We start from the raw sequence: 25,947 nt of genomic DNA on the forward strand, positions 1-25,947 counted from the left end.
TACAAAAAAAAAAGATTTATTGTGCAATAATATACAAAGTGAGAAAAAATAATCATAGCAATAAACATATTAAAATCACATAGTAATAGACAGAAAAAAGAATTAACAATAAAGTTATGACTTTTATCACTATTTTTCTATTGTTAGATAATATTGAAATATTCATTTTATAAAAAGGAGATTAAAATATTGTTTTAAATGAGTAAAGATGTTGAAAATGTTGCAAAAATAGGTCATTATTACTGTTAAATTTAAAAGATAACAACTAACAACCCGTGCTATTTATAAAGAATAAGTAGTACTGCATGAAAAGTATTTATGTTGTTTTGATTGTAAGTGGTGTTTGAGAGCTAAAAGCGAATGAAACGTTTTAAAATGTGTGTAATTAAGACATAATTTTCTTAGAAAGAAAGTTCCAGTAGTAATTTTCTTTTGTAACTGTAAGAAGTTTGATTTTGACACTACCAAATCCTCATTAAATTTTGCATCATTCTTTCTTTTAGAAACGTGAGCTTAACTTATTACGGGAAAGTTAGAGTTTCTCTATGGCACACTGGTATAAGTAATAGTTATTATCTTAAACATGTGATACAATTAATAAATTAAGAAACGTCGAAGATTCAAAGCTGGTGACGAGTTCTTCCATTAAAGGTAATTTCTAAATTTCTTTAAAATATTCCATTTGCTCTTCTTGCACTGATTAGGCTGTACCTAAAAAAGTAAATCAGAGAATCAAAATTAAAAAAATTCAGTTGAAATAGGTTTAAAATAACGATAGTATAGAATAACAATAATTGGATAAAACGATCCAGGTTCCAATCCCAGAGCTGACTGGTCGATACGCACCACAATTATGCAATAGCAGCATACTATTGCAGTGATGCATCATACTCCCGACATCAATAGCATATACATAACCTCATTTTCATCATATCGGCTTAGCTAAATTTCATACTTTTTCAATTTAGTCTTATCACCCTACTGCATATCATTACACAGTCAGAACCTCCTTTACTTCATTTTCATTCCACAACCTCATCGAAGCACGACAAAGATCAAGCTAAAGATCAATGGGAAAAGGACAGCAAGCAGCCTCAAGTGCCCAGATGTTTTATACAGTATCAGTTTCGATGCTATATTGGGATACTTTTTCTTTGATGAAGGTTGACATTGTCGACAGTATTCTCCCAGCATACGCATTACATTCGTAATAAGCTTTTGACCAATATTGTGAATTTCCCCTACGAGTTTGGAAATTGATATGGCTAATGTTTTTCGTTTGTGGAATGACAAAAATAGAATTATTTTTTTATTTAAATTGAAAAACGAAATTTTCAACATTTTTATTTCATCATATTAATTTTTATTAACCTACATAAAACATTTTTATTTTTTAAATTCTAAAAAGAGGTGGATTTTTAATATTGAATTATCTTTATAAAAATACGATTGTTAAATTATAATATAATACTTTAAAAAATAGAATTAAAAAGTTAATTCTAATTTTCAATCAGACTGTTTAATTCTAATTTTCAATCAGACTGTTCAGCTGCTCTGTATTTTTTGTACTTTTTAAAATATTCGCACAGTAAATAGGAATGATTTATTTGAATAAAGATTTTGGCGAGAAATCGGTTGCGTTTATTATGAGTCTGCATGTTTAGTTAAGTCTGTCGCCAAAGATAACAGAAAAGAGAAAATGCTAAATTTAAACATAACTTTAATGAAAACTTAACAACAAAATTAAAAACATACAAGAATAATCGAGAAAGTAATAACTGAAGAAAAACGTAAAGCAGATTGCGAAAAAAGAGATAAGTAAAGTAAAAAGTAAAGAAAAGAACAAAGTATCACGGTGGTTTCGATGGTAACGAAGTTTCACGATGATCACATTTTATTTCTTGAGCTTCAGTTCAGTTCAAAGAGATTAAGAAAAATACTTTGAGCGTATGTTGAAATTTTCAGGTTCGCCAGAGCATGAACTTTTCGAATCAAGTACGATGATTTCACCACAAGATGATAAAAAGTATATTAAGCATTTAGTTTTGGGTACATACACTAAAAAAAATTCCGGTAGAAAGTACTGACACCTTGAATGTGGCTTAATTTAAATGCATTTGACTGTAAAATTAACCTTTACCGAATAATTTTATACCGTAATTTTTATGGCAACATTCAGTGATTTTACGGCAAATATTACTGTAAAAATTACTGTGTATTAGATTTTATGATCCGTAAAATTTTACGGTAAAGATGACTTTATTTTAAAAAGCAATGGCACCCAGAGGGTTAGTTCTCTTTATTACAATTTGATCAGGAATTCTCTACTGTGTACAGTTGTTGAATAATTATTAGAAGAATGAAAAGTTTATAACAAATATTTTATTATTTTTTCAACTTTAATGTTACATTACTGTAAGGTGTAGTAATTTCGGAGCAAATAAAAGCACTGCTAAAATATATGAAATGCATTTTTTATATGTTTTTACAGCTGTTCTTTAAAAACTATTATTGTTTTATATTCTGCAAAGTCAGAAATAGATACCATTTTAAATGCATTCAGTTTTAGGATTATAGGACAAATCTTTATTGTTATTTGTCTAGAAAAATATTTATTAAATGAAAGACATTTAATTTATCAATATGCATGGTATTTTCGGTAATACATTTAAATTTATGCGTTCATGATTTAAAATGCTTTTAATAGCATTTTTTATAGGAGAATAATACTAACATTCGAATTTGAAAAAAGTTTGAAGATTGAAGTCATATTAAGATTTTTATATATACATATTTATAATACGTGACGTTTTCGAAATTGAAATAGTTTGTGTTTATCAATAATGTGCTCCAAATTTCATTATTTTTACATGATATTTATTCACTATTTTAGCATCATATTTTAACATCCATAAATGGAAGATATCTTATTTATCAATATACATAGCATTTTCAGTAATACATTTTAATTTATGTGTTCGGGACTTAAAATGCTTTTAATAGTATTTTTTTATTGCTGAAAAATACTAACATTTAAATTTGAAAAATGCTTAAAATTGAAAATCATATTCAGACTTTCATATAAATTTTCATAATACGCGACGTTTTCGAAATTTAAATAGTTTGTGTTTATAAATAATGTGATCTGAATTTCACTATTTTAAGAAGAAATTTATGAAAAACGCGTCAAAAGAAGCCTTTGTTGACCAAAAATTATTATTTCATTTTTAAAACCGTTACACGCCACTGTAGAATAAATTTATGTTTCTTGTCAATGCTGAATGTAAAACTAATTTAGATTTTATAACACATTTCGTATCAGAAAGTAATCAAAACACAAACCCAATTGAAATCTAAAAGAAAGGTATCAGAGAAAAAATGTATAGACAAAACTATCAGATTATGATACAATTTACCGTGTTTCTTGTTCAAGGGGAACACAAAAATCTCGATAATTTTAACCAAAGTGATTTGGTAATGATTCTGGTAAAATCTTATTATATAAAACGCTAATACGTACGTATGTATGTATCAATAAAACCGATGATATTTCTTTTCTCGCGCTGGCAACAGTTTTCATTTTTAATTGATTAGATTCGGCGCGCAAGAGCACGTCGTGAGCAACCAGATAACAATAACCACAGTGAGCATTATCAGGTTGTTCAATTCAGATTCATGCACTAAAAACATGACAATATTTAATTTAAACTCAATTAGGAATTAATTAATTAATTGAAGTGAGAATGTTTTAAAAGGCCGCTGTTGAATTGATATTTTTCTACTGGGAGCTACCTAAACGTTTAAAAAACGTTTAAGTGTTTGTATTGAATGCATTGAATTTTTGTTATATTTCGCGTTTATTTATGCATTGAATTTTCACGCTTTAAAATGCAGAATATTAGTGAAGCAATATTTGATAATTTATTTTGCTAATATGTTTCTTATATAGCTAATGTTTTGATTTTTTCACCATGTACAATCTAAATAGCTAATATACTTTTTTAAAAGCCAATAAGAACATTGGTAGAAATCTTCTACATAAGTACAATACTATGTCTTTGATGATAAAATACTATGTCTTTGATGATAATATATTATGTCTTTGTGCTAGAACATTGTGTTCATTGGCGAGCGAGCGCAGCGAGCCATGGTTCACGGCGTGAACCACATAGGATTGCGTAGCAATTCTCGGGGGTTGGCGAGCGTTAGCGAGCAGGGGGCGGAGCCTCCTAGTTAGCTATAAAATATGACTTTATAACCTGTGATAAAATTTAGTAAATGTAATTTTATCATTATATATTTGAGCATGGCATAAAAACCAGCATGGTTCTCTGTTAAATTTATTTTTCAGTTTTGTATTTTTTTACTAAAAGTGCCATAAAAAGAACTATAATTTTGAATATAAAGAAATAAAATTTTATCAACAATTTTATAATTGGAATTACCGGTAAACATGTACCATAATGAACAGAGAAATTACCAAATGGATGGTTTAAAGGCCGTATATTTTAGTTTTATTAACCAAAATTACAGTTTACTTTTTTAAACAAATTTTTTTCATGAATTTCGTGGATACGTGAAAATACGCTTTTTTTTTTGCATTCCTCCAATTTTCATAACTAAAAATCCAGATCCAGCAAAAAAAAAAAAAAAAAAAAATTACATTTTTCAGAGAAAGCACACTTTTGTAGCTGATTTTTCAGCTTAAATAGTTAGTACTAATTAATTAGCATATTTGAGATCAATCCTCAGAACCATTATGATCTGCACATAGCTTGAGAAAATCTGATCATTAAAACAAAAGTTATTCAGTATCTTCCTTATTCTGCCCTTATTTTGCAGTTATTTTGAATCAACAGTAAAAATCCTAATAAATGCTTGTTTCAGCATTATTTTAGAGCAAAATTGTTTGCGTAAACATTTTGTGCTAATCTTAATTTAACGACCCCGAGTATGCATAAAATAAAAACTATTATTTTTATTAATGACATACTAGTAATCTTTGGAAATATATACTACTGATAAACTAGATAAATACAAAGAAACACTTACAGATAGTTGTTCACAGATAACGTTCATTAAGTTGTGATTTGCCAGGTCATTTAAGTTTTGTCCACCTCGCTAAAATAAAAATTAAGATAAGATTTCAAATAAATGAAACAAATTAAATATATGTCAGACTATGTAATGTATAAATTAAATATGTGTCAGACTATGTAATGTATAAATTAGCGCATTTTAGTCAGCTTTAATGAATTTTTTCATTCAGCGAAGAATGAACGCTTAATGAATTGCTGGAATGAACAATTCCACACTAAAGACTCTGGTTGAAAGTACCGTTACTTAACTTCTTTACCCAACCCCGTTTTCACCGGAACATGTTACGGTGCAAAAAGACTAATTTATAATTATCATCATCATCAGCATTGGCACGACAGCCCTTTGTGAGCCTGGGCCTTCCTCGGAAGCGTTTCCCATTCTGCCCTTCCTCCAGCAATTCTTTTCCAGTTCTTTACCTTTAGGATTTCAAAATCCTAATCCACACAGTTTTTTCACCTATTTTTGGACCTTCCTATTGGCCTTTTATTGGAGGGGGTTGCATTAAAGACTCTGATAGCTGTTTGTTCTGGGCTCATTCTCACTACATGCCCGGCTCATCTCATTCAACTTAGTTTTATAATTATAACTACCGTCAAATAAAGGAATCTCTCTTATTAAATAAATACCAATATAAATATTACTGTATAATAATTTATGATAAAAATGAGAAAAAAAAGAAAAACATTTCCTAAGAAATATTTATATAAGAACACCATGCGGTTTCTTCTTATTTTTCTGATGTTTAATTTAGATATAGATTCGATATCGAATATTGAATTTGATTTTTAATTAGGTAGATTAATATTTGTTTTTTTCTGGCAAATATCTTTCTAATTTGAACCAAAATATAGAACTCTGTGTAATTTGTGAATTTATTTTGTTTATCCAAGTATAATTAAAAAAACTGAATGAAAATAAAATTAGAACTGTTAAAAAATTTCTAAGAGCGTTTTACATTAGTGCAAACAAAGTTTCATATTAGCACTCTAACTTTGATAGTTAAGAGTTCAAGCTATGTTTAACATATTCAACGTTATTATAATTTAAATTATGAGCCAAACCTTTCTGAAAAATCTTTAGAATAATTTTCTGAAATTATTGCTGCATGATAATAAGTGTTGTACAGTAATAGAAACCATCCTAATTTCTTTTCCAGAAAACTTTTTATTGGGAAAAAGATGATAATCATTTGATGATTTCTTTATGAATTTTTATTTTTACATTTTGAATACAATTGTAATATGTATAAATAAAGTGAGATGCTTCTTACAAAGTAAGCCTAAACTGTAATTTATAACATAACATGTTTGTTATAACACTAAAAATTGGCTGTTTTTCAATAATTTTAACTTTATTTTGAGTGTTTTATGTTAGCCTCGTTGTTTTGAGTGTCTCACATTATCCGTATTAATTCAAGGGTGCTAACTTCCAACGCTTTTTGTGAAAATATCTTATAGTGATAGCTATGTTTATGTTCTAATATATGATTATTTGTTTTGTAAATTTGATTTAAAGTTATTTTCCACACCACTACATGAAAATGATTATAAAAATCATATGAAACTTCATTTCAATCCAGCTCTTTCTCGGTAGGGATTTTTCAATGTTGTCTAAATTACCAAGCATTCTAAAGGCTTCAGTTTTTAATTCCCCACCACTCTATAAATATTTTGCAAAAAACATAGAAATTGGCAACCTTGTTATTTTGACTGTTTCTCAATAGCCCTATTAATTTCAGTGCTTTTTTTATTAGTTCCATTTATTCTGATCGTTTCATATTAGTCCCCTTATTTTGAGTGTTTCATGTTAATCTCATTATTTTGAGACTTATGAGACCTTACACAATGATCCTATTATTTTAAGTATTCTTAACCGCCAATATTATTTTGAGTGTTTCACGCTGGCCCTTTTAGTTTAAGTATATATACGCGAGCCCCATTATATTTTGAGTAATTAATATTAGTTACCTTATTTTTTGAGTGCCTTATATTAGCTACTTTTTTAACGTTTCATATTTGCACAGACTGATCCTCACTAGTATTTCAGATGAACATAGTTACTTTTTTAATGTTTCACATTTGCACAGACTGATCCTCTGTAGTATTTCAGAAGTACATAGCTACTTTTTAATGTTTCATAATTATACTGATTGATCCTCTGCAATATTTCAGAAGTACAAAGAAATTTCTAGTTTAAATCATTGAGTAAAAATCGCCAAAAATAAACAATGACTGTGTAAGTTAGTATAGTAGTTGCATTTTGACCATGAATATAAATTTTCCTTACTCCATTGATTGTAATCCAAGGAATGAAGGTATGAGGTGGATTCAGGGAATCTGTTTTCTTGCCCATCTGGTATAGCAGATTGTTTCCCATCGTGCTTGTTACACATTTCTTCACTTGCCGACGCAAGTCAAGATCTTTGATACACTATGATAAGAAATAAATAGTCATGATATTATAAATTATTTCGAATGCTTTGTACTGAAATACTATTATTAAATTGAAACGCAGTTATAGATTTTTCAACTAGCAGTTCAGTCAAAAAATCCGATATTTTGCGTCGCACCGTGTTTCAGAGAATATATTTCGAATCTTATTTGAAAGTTAAGTTTTGATTCAAAAATCAAAAGCATAGATTAATTTGTTAAAGAGAGTATGCTTACAAAATCATAATTAAAAGGAAAAAAAATTCGATTTTAAATAGATGACGAGGAATAAATAAAACAGCTAATACAAGGACCTTTTCAACTGAACAAAATCTTGATTTATTTTTCTAATAATTATTTAAAAAGACAATCGTGTGTTAGAATGAAAAGCTAATTGAATCATTAATAAGTTACAATAGCATTCTGCGATTAAGTTAGGGAGAACGTTAAGAGTTTATTATTTTGTTGGTAGAATGAAACTCAGAAGTTAGAACACTTTTTTGGACACAATTAAAAAACAGATGATTAAAAAATATACTAGTATATCATTTGAGTAATTTTTTAAATCATTCACATATTTTTTTATTATTCACAGGAAAACATACATTGAGAAAAAAGTATGGTCAAAATTACCAGAAGGTGGTAAAATTTATCTTGTTTCCAGCCCTACGGGAATGTCACAAGTTTTAGTAATTTTTGTTGAAGCCCTTTGGTAATGATTATTGTAAAATTAACAATAAAATGTAATTTCATAATAACTGAAAAAATTTGGTAAAAGGGGTAAAATATGCTAATTTTATCATGGTACCTTAGAACATAAGTAAAAACCAATTAATTGGTTAAATTTACTTCTCAGTTTTATATTTTTTGAAATTTTGAAACCCAAACTTTTCGGTAAACCGTTAACAACTGGTTTACATACCGGATATTTTGGTTTTATTAACCAGAATTATGGCCTTTTTTTTTACCAGAAATGTCATGCAGTGCGGTAATTTTACCTGAATTTTTTCTCAGTTTATGGAAAACAAGTAAGACATATTTTCAATAATATACAGAACATGTTATTAATTTATTGTCTTTCGTTTTCAATTAAGAGCTTCATTAAAAACGCGAATTCATGCTGATTTTTGAGATTTTTAGCACAGATAATTTTTTTAAAATGTCTGTATGAAATTCTTAACAAAAATTACTTAACCTCTAATAATGACTATAAACAAGGAAGGAAAAACGATTTCTGATTAGAAATAACTTAAGAGGAAAAATTATTTTATTTGATAACTACAATTGTTTGTGAGTAAAAAAATATTTGTTTTTGGTATAAAATTAATCTTTAAAGCAACTTTAAGATATTTGCATCAAACGTTGAGTTATTTTTTTTTACAAGCAAACAAGCACAGAATGTTAATTTCTATGTAAAAAAGTATAAAAATAGAAATTTCGGTTCTATAAAAATTATCCACGTTTGTCCAAAGAATTCATAGGTATATAAAAATCTGTTTTTGAAAAGAAAAGTGTATATAAAAATAAAAAGAATAGTCGTAAACTCAACTTATAAAAGCATATTATATCTCTAAAAAATTTTTTAACACAAGCATGAATTAAAAAACAAATAACGAGATCAGGAAAAAATTGAAAAGATTGAGACAATTTTAGGAACGTTGGAGAGTTAGTTGGTTTTTGTTGTGAATCGTTATTGTTTGTATTTTAAGTTTTATACTAACCAGTTAGGAATATTTCAATTTATTTTTGCAAGGTTTATACTACAGAGTTACGGATATTTCAATTGATTTTTTCAAGGTTTGTACTAACCTGTTACGGGTATTTCAATTTATTTTTGCAAGGTTTATGCTAACCCGTTACGGGTATTTCAATTGATTTTTGCAAATTTTATACTAACCTGTTACGGGTATTTCAATTGATTTTATCAAGGTTTATACTAACCTGCTACAGGTATTTCATTTTATTTTTGCAAGGTTTATGCTAACCCGTTACGGGTATTTCAATTTATTTTTGCAAGGTTAATATTTACCAGTTACGGGTATTTCATTTTATTTTTGCAAGGTTTATGCTAACCCGTTACGGGTATTTAAATTTATTTTTGCCAGGTTACTACTTACCCGTTACGGGTATTTCATTTTATTTTTGCAAGGTTTATGCTAACCCGTTACGGGTATTTCAATTTATTTTTCCTTTGTTACTGTGGTTGGTGCGGTTGTATCAAATAATTTTTTTTTATTATAAAAAACTGTTTTATCTGTAAAGTTTGATTCGTTTATGCAGGTGGGCATAGTAGGAACATAGATCTTAACATAAGAAACCACTTCTTATTTTCACTTTTATAGAAATAAAGATACAGTTTGGAAACTAAAATGAGATTCAAATATCGTAATACATACCCTTTCAACGGCATGACTTTGTCTTCTAATGTCAAAGGCACATTTAACGAATTGGATTTGGTCCGCAGTATTATTTATGAGTGCCGTATAGCATGCCTGAAAGAACAGAATTTAAATGCATTCAAATAAGTTTTAAAAGAATTGTCAACAGTAATATAAAGCAAAATAAATAAATAAATAAATAAAATGAAACTCAACGTGAATAAAGCACAAATGAAAGTGCGGAAATTTAGCTTTATTCACGTTTTTGGCTTTCGTTTAGGTAGCACAAAGTGTAACCTAGCCTTTTTAAACTGTAACATAGCATATCTGAATAATAGAGTTTAAAAAATAGAAAATAATTGGAAAAATAATTGATAATTTTTACGTAATATGACTATAAGGACCAATTTTAATTGTATGGAAAATAATAGTCAAAAAATTGCAAAATAATTGATAACTGTTACATAGTATATTTGAAGAATAAATAAATAGAAATAATTGGAGAAATAATTGATAATTTTTGCGTAATATGACTAAAAGGACAGATCTTAAATGTATGGAAAAGAATTGTTAAAAAATTGTAAAATAATTGATAACTGTTACATAGTAATATTTGAAGAATAAATAAATAGAAAATAATTGGAGAAATAATTGATAATTTTTACATAATGTGATTATAAGAATAGACTTTAAATGCATGGAAAAGAACTGTAAAATAATGCTTAACTGTTTTATAGTATATATGAAGAATAAAGTTTAAATAAATAGAAAATAATTAGAGAAATAATCGAGAATTTTAACGTAATGTGCGACTATAAGAATAAACTTTGATATTAAGGAAAAGAATTGTAAAATAATATGTAACTGTTATATAGTATATTTGAAGAATGGAGTTTAAATACATAGAAAATAATTGGTGAAATAATTGATAATTGTTACATAATGTAAGACTACAAGAATAAACTTTGAATGCATGGAAATGAATTGTAAAATAATGTGCAACTGTTATATAGTAGTATATCTGAAGAATAGAGTTTATATATATATAAAATAATTGGTAAAATAATTGATAATTTTAACACAATGTGCGACTACAGTAGACTTTAAATGTATGGAGAAGAAAAAAATAATGTGTAACTGTTACATTGTGAGTTTAAATAAATTAAATAATGATTGGAGAAATAATTGATGATGCTTACATTTTGTAACTATAAGGATAGACTTAAAATGTTTATGAATTAATTGTAAAATATTCAGCAAAAGTCATGTGACGTTCCTGAAAGAATAAAGTTTAAATGCGTGATATTGATAAATATGACAGTCATGTAAAATTATTGATGACTTATTAGTTATGACTGATAACTTATCATTATGCAGTGTGCTAGCAAAGATAGTGTTGAAATGTATAGAAATGCATTGTGCAGAGTGTCTACAGACAAAATAAAGCCATAAAGTTTTTTCATTTGTGAAAAGTCAGGAATGTAATAAAGAATCAGGCAAATGTAAAATTCCATAAAAGAAGTTGGAAAAAAAGTTATTTGTAGAATGTCAAACAATCTAAAAAAAAAAATGCTTTTCTTTCATTTAGTTCATTATTTTTGTGTGTTTTTCTTTTAAACTTTTTGCAATGTTTATGATATCTGATTCAGTGTGAAAAGCGAGTTAATTTTTAGAAGTCAAACACTGATTGCATCTTCGCGAGAAATGTATTTTAAAAATGGTTTGCATTATTTTTACGATTATAGTCATCTCATACTTTAATACTACTTTTTATTTTTGTTTTTTTGTTTTGTTTATTAGAACGGCAGATTTTTTATTCAAATTAAAGTGTTGAATTAGATTCAAAATTTGTAAAACCAACAAGCACATTTTAAAAATGGAAAAAGATTTAAGAAAAAGGCGCTATAGAACTGTTTACTGAATAACAGTGTGTTCATTTTTTTGCTTGATTAAAGTATTAACGACTTTCAAGGCACTTGAGTTACAAATTAATCTATAGCAACATATTGTAAGTTATCAGAATCTAGTTCTAACAAACATAGAATAGAAAAATCTGAATGTGGACATTAAATATTAGAATATTAAATTCATCATGAATTGGAAGGACATACTTTCCTTGTTTGAAATTGTAGTAAATAAAGAACATTTAAAATGCTTGTGCAGGAAATTTTTGTGTTAGTCTAATGAAAACAAAACCTCTAATTGTAAGGTTTTACAATTTTATTATATTTTTTAAAAATTAAATCACATTTAAATTTTTTAGTTATTACTTACTTGAACTGTGTTTCCATAGCATTCTTCTTCTCCATGTTGACAAGAGAATTTGTAACTGCCTGGTTTTCCACTCCACTGGAATACATTAACAACATTTTAAAATCTTCCTTTCATGTGAATTTTCTAACTTTTAAAAACTCATGCACAAAATACAGTTTAAAATACGCTTGAAGTTTGAAATAACAATCCTTCAAATATTGAATTATATGGTATAAAAATTCCGAGTTCATTTTAAGTTCAAGTACTTTTAGTATTTTGTGTTCAATTAAAGATAAAGCCATTAATGCGACGAGAATAAATATTAGGAAACGCTTGTAATTTTTTCAAGAATTTTTATATTCTGGAGACCTGAAGTTAATCAAAATCTGACATAATCATAAAAGTGAATAATGTTCAAATTCATGAGATTAAAGTCCAATCAGATGAGCTAAAAATAACTTTTATTAAGCATAAAATACTTTTTAATTAAAATTAATTATAATGATATCAAAATTAATGGACTCACTTGAAAATAATTAACTTTATTACTTATCAATTCTAAAAGCATAATCAATTGTTTAAAATTAATAAAATGTGACGATTAATAAGTATTGTCAGTTATTGTTATTGAATTTTCAAATTCAAAATATCTCTCACTGGTTAATCTGCTATAAAAGCCTTCCTAATAATACATCACTAACTATTTTCTAAACAAAACTTTCTTGAAAATTTTTGTTTATGGATAAATTGTCGTGGAAACCACAACGCAAAAGGTAACAAACAGGAAAACAGTCGTTACAAAACTTCAAAGAATCCCTCAAATTTTATTAGGAAAGTGCTAAATGCGAAATCAGAGTAAAAATTATATCAATTCTTTGAACAAAAATTTTACAAAAAAGAAGAAATTGCTTATCAACTTATGAGTGCAAGAAAATGGTTTTAAGATGAGCTGTGTTGCCATGATAGTAAAAAAAACTTAATCTCATATCCAAGAGATAAAACAGAAAATCGGGAAAATTTAAAGTTGTAGAGAAATAGGAAATCAGCGAAAAATATAATAAAATGTAATTTAGATAAAGAATTTACTCACCCGAGCATTTCCATATGGAATGAGTTCCACTTCTAAGTAATCAGGTACTTTCTCGTAAGCAGGTGCGAGTTGGTCATGAACAAACACATCACTGTCTGGACACAATGATTCATAGTAAACTGCTAATTTCACTATTTCAGTGCCCTAAAATTTTAAACACATTGTTTTTGATTAAAATTTATCCTTACTTTTAATACAATTGTTATATTTGCAACAATTTATTCATTGTAATTATTTAAATATTTTATTGTGGTAAATGCGATATGCATTAAAATCACATTACCATTGCATTAGTCGTAATAAGTTCTCAGATGTTGTAAGTGTTGTTTTAAGTTCTCCTCAAAAGTAAAACTGAGGAATTTTTTTTTTAAACAGAAAATTCTTTTTTAATTTTTTTAAAACAGATCTCAGATACTTTAATGTTTCTGAATTCAAATTTGCAATAGGCTTCTCACTTCAAGCTACATTTTCAGAAATGATATTTTTAGTCTATTATTTTTCAAAATGTACAAGATTAAATCAGTTACATATAATGGGCGATCACATAACTATTGGAATAAGTTTTTAAGAGAGTTGGAGCACATCATCGGGTTTAAATAACATAGGAGCCCATGGCCAAAAATTTCATTATACGCCGCTAGGAAAGCTTCCCTATTTTAGACTATTTTTTTGTCTACTTCTGAACCTGACATAATAGGTAAGTGAGCTGCGTAAGCATTTCTGGGTATTGATTAATATGCAATTTTAATTCAGATGATGTGCCCTAATTCCCCTAGAAGCAATACTTATGCAACTTTCTTTTATATATAATGTATTTAAACTTGTACATTTAAACAAAAATAGACTAAAATATCATTTTAAAAAATTCTATAGCTTTATAAGCAAAATTAATTCGAGAATTGAAATTCCCACATTCGAACTGGGCAAGATCAAGTATTTGCATAAATGCAAAATGAAATCTGTTTCCCAGTGTAATTAATGATTTGTTAATATTTGATTGGAGACTTTTTATAGTCTGAGGTTAAAAATAATCTCAGAATATATTATTCAAATGTTGTAGGTGTTTTTTTTCAAAATGTTTTTCTCCAAAATAATTAATAATTTTCCATATTTTAAGGAGATATCTCATATATTTTGAGATAAAGTACAGCAATATGTTAAAATTTAATAAAAATAATCTCTATATCTAAAAAAGTATTCCAGAAACGGAAATTTAAAATTACAAGCGATTTCACCGTTTTGTTCCGCAAAATTTCAGTTGCAAATATATTGAATAATTGATTTATTCTCCAAACAATTGTTCTGTAAATATTACTACCGATTGCGAATGCATTTTATTCATATTCATAAGAAATTCCTAAGTGAAATTATTTTTTCAGATTTTTTCCTCCCTGTAAGTAACTTGAATTGTGATTTTTACTAATAATTATAAATAAAACAATTTGAAAAAAATTGTATTTAAATAATTAGAACATTATTATTAAAAATATTCTCATATATAATTTCTTTTTAACGTTAAGTTAAAATAATAAAAAAAACAGACTTTAATATGCAGTACGACTAGCAATTTTAAACTTTTAGTTTATTTATTTACTTTATTTGAAATTAATTGTATCTTAAAATTATTTAAGTGAGTTTATAATAAATAATGTGTACTAAATTAGGCTTAATAAACATTTTCTCTTTAAAATACAAATTTCGTAAAATTTAAACTTTCATCTGATCAATATTTGAACTAAGAAATTAAACTATATTTAAATTCAAGGAAAATTAATTGCTATAACTTATAAAACTACCCTAAAAATAAACTGTAATATCTTTAAAATCATTTAAATGTCATTAATTGGGTAATAAAGGTCGAGGAAAAGTGACAAACTTCATGGAAACTTCGATTCTTAAAAAAGTTAAATAACTGTTATTATTATTTTTTGTTACATTGAAATAATATAAAAAGAAATAGAAAACTAAAATTGGAGACATTTATGGTTAAATAATTCACTATGTTCTGAATTAGAAATGCAAATATGTTTTTCCCCAATATATTTAATAAAAGTATTGCACATATTTTAAAAAAAAATATTGCCTTTAAAATTTACAATAGTCTAAAGTCTAAAAAACGACAATTTCGACAATTACAAGTTTACAAAAGTCTAAAAAAATGCAAACAACTTTGCATAAAAAGTATAATAATAAACAAAAATATTTATATTTTCATTATACAATGATTTATGACATTCCATATAATTATTAATATCTGTTAGAAATGTCAAACACGCATAAAAACTGTGAATGCAAAAGTATAATGGATTAAATTAAATAAATATTTCCATTTAAAATAATCTAAAAAAATTACACTTTATTTAAACTGAAAATTAAATGTTTCTCAAAAATACTTAAATGTAAAAATAAACTGCTTAATACATGCAGTTTCAATTTCAATAGCAGTTTTTCAATTTTTTCTTGCATCAAAAATTCCTTAAATTTAACAAGCATTTAGTATTCCATGTATTGCAAAAAGACATTCTTTTACGTTTGGAAGTTTATTTAATGTAGAAAAGTAAAGAGGAATGTTATAAGCAGATGAATAAGCATTAATATTGCAATCTAGAAATTAGTCTGATACGCACTGAAATGTTTAAAGTTAAGAGATCGAAATTTATTTAGCACTAAAAATTTGAAAATTGGGACGTGGGATTGATATAATAGCATAGCTTTAAATTTAAAATTTTTCTTCCTTTTATTTGTTTCTAAAGAAAAGTTAATTTTAAATTAAAATTATTGTTGTTTAAATACAGCTTAAACTTTGGTAAATTTCATTTAATTTCAACAATGTATTTAAAAAAAGGTTTCAATGAAAAGATTAAACTATTCTGTAAAAAGGGTAAATAAAATACACGCTAATAACAAACATAATAATAATAATGTCATATTGATGATAATAAATAATAATGTAATAATAATAATAAATAATAATTATATAATATTGATGATAATAAATAATAATGTAATAAGAATAATAAATAATAATAATGTAATAATGATGATAATAAATAATAATGTAATAATAATAATAAATAATAATAATGTAATAATGATGATAATAGATAATAATGTAATAATAATAATAAATAATAATGTAATAATAATAATAAATAATAATAATTTAATATTAATGAAAAATAATAATATTAATAAATAATAATATTTAATAACAATAATGTAATAATAATAAACGTTATTTATCATGAATAAAGTATTTTTTATAAACGTAAATTTTGATTATGAAAAATTTGAGAAAAAAATTCAGTCAAAACGGCAAGAATAGGGTAACATTTAACGTGTTTCTGGCTTTAGGGAAACACCAAAAAGCTCTGTAATTTTTACCGAAGAGCTTTGGTAATGATTTTGGTAAAATTATCATTAAAATATGGCTTTACAATATGCGAAAAAAATATTAAGTGCGATAATTTTATCATGATACCCTGTAGAAAGGGAACCATAAGGCATAAAAGCCATTTATTGAGTTAAATTTTGCTTTTTTTTTACAAAATGCATAGTAATAAGAGCTATAATTTTATGAACTAGAATTTCTGGAAAAATTTCCAAATGAGTGGTTTTAATATCATATATGCAGAAGTTTATTAACCAGAAATGTTTTAACTTATACTAACCATAGTTATATTTGTTTTGCCAGAAATGTCATTACAATACATTGCGGTAATTTTACGAGAATTATTTTCTCCATTTATCATTCAATAAAACAAATACATCTTTTCGATAGTCCATTCTCATTGTGAAACATAGAAATTGAGAAATAAATTTTCTATTTGCGTCTCGTTGCCAACATGCTTAAAGACTTGATAAAATCAAATGACACAGCTCCGAGCTAAGTTGAACTTCCCGTGCTTATTATAAGTGAAATATTTTACTTTTTACGACCTTGGATGAATAACCTCTGCTTTCGCTAAACATTTAAAGCGAAATAGTTGCGTTAAAACCAAGATCAAATCAATGCATATTCTTAAGGGTGGTTTAAAAAACTAAATCTAAATAGAAAAGTTGTGAAAACTATACTTTAAATTTTTTTGTATCAAAATTAAGTTGATTATTAAATAAACATTTTGTTTGCTACTCTAGCTAAACACAAAGCCCAAGATAACGAGGTTCCTTTGCAATCTACCCACTTTCTTTTTAAGATTTTTTTTGTGGCGGACCCAGTTTGTAGCCCTAATTTTTCAGCTTACTAAGAATAATATTTACGATTTAAATTTGATTTTCTTTAATTTAATATTTTGTTAACTGTTTTATGCTTTTATGCACTTACAAACGCACTTTTAACTATATATATAGCATAATAAATAAATACAAAAAAACACGAAGAAGTGCTCCCCACACTATTGTATTGATATATTTTGCTTTGGCTATATTGATACAATATTAGAAAGCACTCTTTTTTGAGGATATAATCGTGTGGGCTAATGAAAAGATTATATCTTTTATCCACCGGATTTTTTAAAAGAATTCTATCCTTTTTCTTACCTCCAGTTTTTGTTATTTTTATTTTTATTATTAATTTTCTTTTCCCCCCTTTTTTCATTAATCTGTAATTTTCCTTTGTTTTATCTTCATTTTGAATATATATATATATATATATATATAGCACTTGCTCAAATGAAACTAAGCAAACTCCAAACGTATTTATCACTTCACGCAACTTTTTTACAAGACAAAACAAAAGTTTCTTCAAAATCACGCCAGACGCCCAAATANCTTCTTCGTAGTTTATATTTACATCTAAAATACATCGTATCCACCATTGGCTGTACTGCAAAATTACAACATACCCTCTAATATCTTCTAAGAGCAGTTCTAAAGGATGTAACACCACTGACTGGATCTTACTTTCAGATGAATTTTAATACATTTTCGTTTTAATTGATGTGTGGCTTTCGTGTCTGTTTTCATATATTTTTTTGTGTACCGGAGATTGTGTGGCTTTTCAAAAAAGTGTCTCTATTTCTCACAATCATAATATGATTTTATAATACACAAAATTTGTTTATTGAACACAATATTAAAAAGTGTAAATAATTTACTCTAATTTTTATTTCATCAAAGTTTTTTTTAAAATTTTTTATAGGATTGTTTTGTGTTGAATGAATATCTAATTTAAATTGGTCTAAATGTTCCGAGCATATATATATATATATATATATATAGATTTTTGAACAAAGGATTTTCTTACATGATATTTTTTCAACCCATGTTAAATTGTGTTTAAATTATTTTTTAAATATAATAAAATAAAATTTTTAAACATTTGAAAATATTTTGTCACAACACATGCATCACAAATTCTCTACGGTTCTCTTCTTTATAGATTTTTTTTGTTATACTAATTCAACAATATTGTTCCTTTCTTTGAAATGCACAAATATTTAATTTTTTTTTTGTTGTTTCAAAGTAGCAAAAAAAAAAAAAGAAAAAAAACTAGGTTACTTTCAGCTAGTTTTGATTATTCATTTCTTAGTATCTGAAATGTGTTTTGAGCAGCAGAGTTTAGGGTGTTTAAAAAAATATGAATTATTTCTTTAAAATACGTAAGTTTTTTAAACATCAAAAATTTATTTGATAATAATAAAATTAATATTGTAATTTTTTTAAAAATATATTCGTTGTTTAAGTAAAGTAAAAATAATTCTGCTTATTTGATTTAAATAAGTAAGAAAAAAATTAGTTAACTTTAAATTTGTCTCCTTTCTCCTTTTCTCGGTATTTGAAACGAGCATTTAGATAATAGAATAAGAATTAAGAGAAAAGAAAAAAAAGAAAAAAGTATCAGTTCTTTCTTTGAAATCATAAAATATTTTTAATAAATTTATTTGCTTATACTGAAAGAAAAAACTAGTTAAATTTAAATTAGAATCTTTTATAATTTTTTCGGTCTATGATTTTTTTATATTTTGCATAATTTCTTAAACAAATTTTCAGGACAACAGAAGTTGGAGAAATAAAATATTAATGTCAGTTTTCTTTTTAAAACAGATTAGCTAATTTTTCTAATGATTCTATTTGTTTTATTTAAATTAAACCGAAACTAGCAAAATTTAAATTCATTTCCCTTCAGCTTTTCTCAATATTTTAAATAAGTTTTTAGACAACAGAATAATATTTAATGATTATTTTTTAAACCGGTAAACTAGTTTTTTCAATATTCTGTTAACTTCAATTCTGGTTGTTTTAATTACACTAACGCAAAACGAGTCAACTTTAAACTCATCTCATTTCCCATTTTCTCATTATTTAAAACTAGTTTTAGGACAGCCGAATTAATGATTTATGAGGATGAAAGAAATTTCTAATTTGAATTACAGCTTTTAATTTTCTTTTTTATTTAGACTGGTATTGCGTGAAGGTAGACTTGCGCAAGCAATGGATCATCGAATAACAAGAACTACCGGTAATTGTTTTTTGAATTTTTTTCTTTCTTTCTATTTTATTCACAAGGTAATCAGTATAACGTATTTTCTGCGGAAATTATTCTTTGAGTGATAAAGTATTGTTCTCAGGTGATGTGTTCTTCTGGAATTCCGGTGGGAATCGTGACTCTGCATTATCCGTGTATAAATGAGGGATTTAAATTGTCATCTACGCTGATAGGTGAAATATGGCGCAAAATTTAAATTTTAAATCAATATATCTTTCGAAACAATACACCAAAATATCTATATATATAAAAATCTCTTGTCACAGTTTTAGTGGTTAAACTCCTCCTAAACGGCTTGACCGATTTTGATGAAATTTTATATGTATGTTCAGTAGGTCTGAGAATAGGTTTATAACCATTTTTTTTTCATTTTTTGGGCAGATTTAATGTGTATTTTAAATATATCTTTATTTAAACGATTCCAAACTAGACATTGAAACATAATAAATCAAAAACAATAATCACGCACGTTGCAACAAGTCATATTAAACTCTAATACTTATGCTCACCCTTAAAAGAAGAGCATCAAATATATTTGCAAGTATCTGATTTAAGACAGTGATATGGCAGTATTTCGAGTTGAAAATACCAATGTGACTGCTCTTCCAGTGAATAACAATGACGAGATAACGCTGTACCGAATTGGCCGGTACATCAGCTCCAATGAAGCTGTTTAGCGTATCTTTAAATTCCCAATTCATGAACGGGATCCAACCGTATGTCATTTAGCTGTCCATCTTGAAAACGGTCAGAGTGTATATTTCACGAACGAGACATCGATTGACCGAGCTATAAATCCCCCAAAAACTACACTCCACGAATTTTTTTGAATTGTGTAATCGTGCGGATGCTTTTGGTGCCTTTGTATGGACATTACTCTACTCAGAAGTACCACACTATTTCACATGGTCTCAAACAAAAAAATGGACACCCCGCAAGCAAGGCACACCGGTTGATGACTGTCCCGGTTTATTCAAATCAAACACCTTGGGGAGAGTATTTACAGTCAATCCAAGACAGACTGACTGCTTTCATTTTCGACTGTTGTTGGTTAATTACACCGGCTCATTCTCATTTCGAGATATACGTAAAGTTGATCGACATCAGCATCCAACGCAAGCCGAGTGCAAAGATGCATGCCTTGCACTCGGCTTGCTGGAAGACGACAACCAGTGGGAATGTATTCTTGCTGAAGTAGCATTGAACTATTCTGCAAAGCAAATTCGCCTACTATTTGCTATAATATTAACTACATGTTTCCCGGCCGGTGTAGAAACGTTATGGAACAATCACAAAGATTCGATAACTGATGACTGTGGCGTAATGTTGTTAACTTGGTAACATCTAAATCCATTGATGCAGTTTGCGATCCCATTGAAGTTGCAAATTTTCCTATGCCTGGTAAATCCAATGAGTTTTTAAACTCATTGGATTTACCAGGCATACCGCCGCATAATTTAGTACTCAAAGTTGGATCTCCGCTTATTTTCCCCCGTATTTTGAACCGACCACGGCTGAGCAACAGCACGCGATTAGTCGTTAAAAAATTAATGAACAACGTTATCGAAGTCATTATTTTAAATGACAAATTCCGGGGTGAAAGTATATTATTTCCACTAATCTCTATTATACCCACAGATGTGCCAATTCAATTTAAACGCATTCAGTTCCCCATTAGATTGGCATTTGCAATGACTATTAATAAATCTCAAAGCCAAACAATGTCTGTTTGTGGCTTAGATTTGAGCATTCCAAGTTTTTCACACAGGTAATTAATTATACGTGGCATGCTCTCGGGAGGGTAAACCATCCAGTTTATTTGTGTTAGCTAAAGATGGAATGACAAAAAATATTGTACACTCCATTGTAGTAAGAGATTAATATTGTTGACTAATATTTTCAGAATTCGTTGTATATATAATTTATAAAAAAAAGTTACAATAAATTAGAAAAAAATCTATTATTTGGTGTGTTGTTATTTTCCCGTTCCGTCATCGTTCACAGTGCTCCATGCCTCTTCCACTCATATACCACATACGCACGCACTTACAATAAATAAGATATATTTTCATACTCTAGAAATAATTCATACAGCAAAACAACGTTTGCCGGGTCAGCTAGTTTCTCTATAAAAATATTTTGATAGGGTATTATTTTTGGTGATTTTATGTAAACAAAATTATGTTTATCTATGTTTTAGTTGCTTTTACGTATCGGCAAAAATAGTGATTGACAAAATTATGGTAATTGTTTGAAGCAGGCAAACTATTTCAAACTTGTTAATGGCAACAGTAGAAATAGCTTGTTTTAAAAAATAAAACGATTTAAAATATTTTTGTTTTATACATCTTATAAGTTACTGAGAATCTCTAAGTTAAACTGAGTGATAACGCTAAATTATTTTTAACCAATGTTTCGTTGAAAGTAGAGAGAATCAACATTGAATTTCAAATTCAATCTAAGAATTCCAAAATAATTTAAATGCCATATAGACTAATGATATTCACGGTAGAGCAGCATTATCGAAGGGAAAGTTTCGTTTATTTACAGTTACTCGTTACAATGTGACAGTTACAGTTTGACAATTTTGAATAAGCATCGAATTACATGTCTTTTTTTGACCCGCAGTGACTGATCTAAAATACACTGTTCTCAGTAGAACACCAAAGTCAAGCGTCACTGGCTGCGGTCAGTAAGCGGGTAGGTGACCACTTTGACCAGCCTGCATAGGGACCGAGGGTGCGCGGTATCTGTTCTCGTTAAACTGTTTTACCGTAAAGTGCTCGACTTCGAGCCCAGGTCGTCGGGATACCAAAGCCGTTTGAAAGAGCATATTCAAGTACTAAAATAAGATTTTCTATACGAAATATATCTTAAAAGTGTCTTATCAAAATCATTTAACAAATATAGGAATCTATTACAAAATATACACAAAATACAAAACTACTACAAAGTACAAAACTAATGCAAAATGCAAAACTAATTCAAAATTTAAAGTTTGAATGACGACATCGTGATAATTTTGTGAAATGCTTTTTAAATAGCAAGGTTAAAAAAAAAATGAATGTTACTATTGTAATTAATCATAAAAAAATCGTTTTAACATAGTTGTGTTGAAGACTCTGTGAAAAATTAAGGTATAAAGCTCTTTGGGTGCATCATCCGTAAAATCAAAATTACTGTAAAATCCATCTTGGACATTTTTACAGTGCTCGCAAGTCAGTCTTGAATCCTTTTATTTAATTAATTAACAACAACCGAATGAATTTAACTGAGCATCTGAACATCATTTGATAGATTTATTTTAGCACCCATTTTATAAAAACACCCATTATTTATAAAAACACCCATTTTATAAAAACACCCATTTTATAAAAATATATTTTGTAGAATCAATGCATTTTAAACTCATAAAAGACCAAGATTTATTTACTTTTTTCTACCAATGATTTGTTGCGAGAAACAAACGTTCGTAAAAGTAAGTATTTGAACTTATGACACGTGTATATAGCAAAGAGTATATTTACGTACACTCATTCTTCAAATTAGCTCGATTTTAGTACACTCATAAATTGAGGAAAACAGTCTCAATACACGGAAATATCTGAGAAAATATCATCATATCTATCTCTGGATCTGGTTTTTAATATTTTAAGTGTGACTTTCAAAAATGTCTTTTTTATGCCTTACTTGACTACTTCATGCCTTATACTTGAATTCTTTCTATAGAAAATTTAATAGTTTATTTCATAGCACCTAATATTGTACCTATAAACAATAAAAACAGGAAACTTTATATCGCTTCTTAATTTTAAAGATAAATAACACAATTGGAAAAGAAAAACTATTTTTTATATCTACTTCAATTGCATTTAATTAAAGAAAACATTAACATTTAAGATAAAATTAACATTAAAGATTAATTTACTATTGTAGAACTATGTATCCCGATTCATAATTAGCATGAAAAGTTTTATAGTTGAATTATAAATTAAATTATAAGTAAAAAAATTCAGATTTTAAGAAAGGTAAAGCAATACTGCGAAAAAAATCTGGTGAAATTACTGCTCCGTATGATAATGACATTTCTAATAAATAAGACCAGTTAATAAAACCAAAATCCACGGTATTTAAAACATTTATTTGGTAATTTTTCTGTTCATATAGTGACGGCTTTAAAAATTCTGGTTTTCAAAATTATACCTTTTATCATCACGCATTTTGTAAAAAAATTACAAAACTGAAAAGCAAGTTAAACCGATTGAATGATTTTCACTTGATGCGAAAGCTACCATGATAAAGTTCTATATTTTACCTCATTTACCAAATTCTACAACATAATATACAGCCATATTTTATCAAAATCATTAACAAAGTGCTTTTCTAAAAATTACCGGGTATTTTGGTTTTTCTATGGAGCCAGAAACACCGTAAATTTTACCATATTCTGGTAGTTTTGAGCATGCTTTTTTCTCTGCGTACAAGCCATTTCAGCAAAATAAACTAAATATTAAAATTATAAATAAATCAAAATATTTTTTCTTTTATTAGGAATAATAATTTATAACTTTGTTAAGTATTACATTTTTAGTTAAGATATTTTATTTCGATTTAAAAAATAAGTGTATGATTGTATGTATGAAGGATCAATGATTTAGCTAAATATTAAATATTATTTTAAATATTTTTACTGTATCATTTTAGAAACATCAGTTAAGAAATAATTTTATGCATGTTTATAGAAAGTGTTAAGTTTGCAGTTAAGTAACTTAAATAATTTGCATAATTTGACTGAAAAAATAAGCGTACGATATGAATGATCAGAATAGATCAATAATATCATAATCAGTTTTTAAATATATTTGTACATATTTATCGAAAGTGTCAAGTTTAAAATCAATTTTAAAAAATCAAATTTTGCATGTAAAATGTCATTTAAGTTATTTTACTTTTTTCTAAAAAAATTAATGATTCACAGTATACATAAACTATAAAAATCGGTTAATGATTTGTCGAAATAAGAAATATTATTTTAGATATAAATTGCTGTATCACTTTAGAAGAAACATTTTGGGAATATTTTCATACATTTATAGAAAGTGTTAAGACAGCAATTAATTTTAGCAATTAAATTTAGTATGTAAAATTACATTTAAGTTATTTTATTTGACTAAATGAGTAAGTTTATGGTAGCATGTATTAATGATCAGTGCTATAGTATAATTTACTTGGTAAGCAATATCGTTAAGTATCTATCAACTTGTATTTAAGAAAGATATTGTTAGGGACAATAAATGCATTGTTATTTCGTAATTCTAGTTAAATCAATTTTACTTTAAATACAAATTGTTATTGTTTTTGTACTTCAATTAGTGATACTGTAAATTTTAATGAATTCTATTTGTTATTATTCTATCGTTATTTTGCATTATAAATAAAATAAGTAGGAAAATGTACTTAATAAAAATTCTGCATCAAAGGGTTATTAAGTGAATTAATCAATGAATAAACACAATAACTAAATGCTAACGAAATTATCACATTCTCTTCTTAACCAATAATAAATTTAAAAATAATAAACATTAATTAATTCATTAATTCTACATTCACTTTTTGTTTTACTAACTTGTCTAAATTAACGAATTGTTACAATTTAGGCCTTATATTTGGCGTTCATTTGGAAACATAACATCAACATAGCAGGTAATTAAATAATTCAAAAAAATACACAAGCGTTATTTTATTTTTAAAAATAAGTTAACTCAATTTGACTTTTACCTGAGCTGGAACTGAATTCGGAAGGTACCCGAAAATAAAAGCTGACAGAAGAAGAATAAACATTCTTGTTCGAAGTAAGCAGTTCTAGAATTGTATTGATTTTTGTAGGTTGCTCCACTGTCGAGTTCTCAACCGAATGCAATGGATGAAAGCACTCGATCAAATTAATTATCTCAAAAAAGATTTGAGATAATCCGCCATTCTATTTTTCATGCATTCATTCTACGACCTTTATCATCCTGATTGAGATCGGCGTAATCAACACGTGCTTTTTTTTAAATAAATAAATGGCAACAAGCTGCTTTTTTTCCGGTCCGTTTTCTTTATTGTTCTACTCCGTCACTGGGCCCTTCAGAGCGCAGATGTTCGAGATTCACACAGTCGCGAAGGTTGCGTGCGACGGTTACAAGGGCGGTGCTAATGTGGTAGAAT

The 25,947-nt window shown here is 27.1% G+C and overlaps 1 protein-coding gene across 1 annotated transcript; it reads right to left on the reverse strand.

The window, feature by feature from the left end:
* On the reverse strand, positions 1–25,947 carry LOC107451569 (gamma-interferon-inducible lysosomal thiol reductase). The gene is made up of 7 exons (XM_016067713.4): positions 25,516–25,947; positions 13,251–13,394; positions 12,182–12,256; positions 9,926–10,021; positions 7,387–7,530; positions 5,053–5,121; positions 1–711 (listed from the first exon to the last, which is right to left on the reverse strand). Exons 1-7 carry the CDS (start codon positions 25,576–25,578, stop codon positions 646–648), a joined length of 657 nt encoding a protein of 218 aa, XP_015923199.1. The 5' UTR covers positions 25,579–25,947; the 3' UTR covers positions 1–645.

This window comes from Parasteatoda tepidariorum, chromosome 7 (assembly GCF_043381705.1).
Source record: "Parasteatoda tepidariorum isolate YZ-2023 chromosome 7, CAS_Ptep_4.0, whole genome shotgun sequence".
Classification (NCBI taxonomy): Eukaryota; Metazoa; Arthropoda; class Arachnida; order Araneae; family Theridiidae; genus Parasteatoda; species Parasteatoda tepidariorum.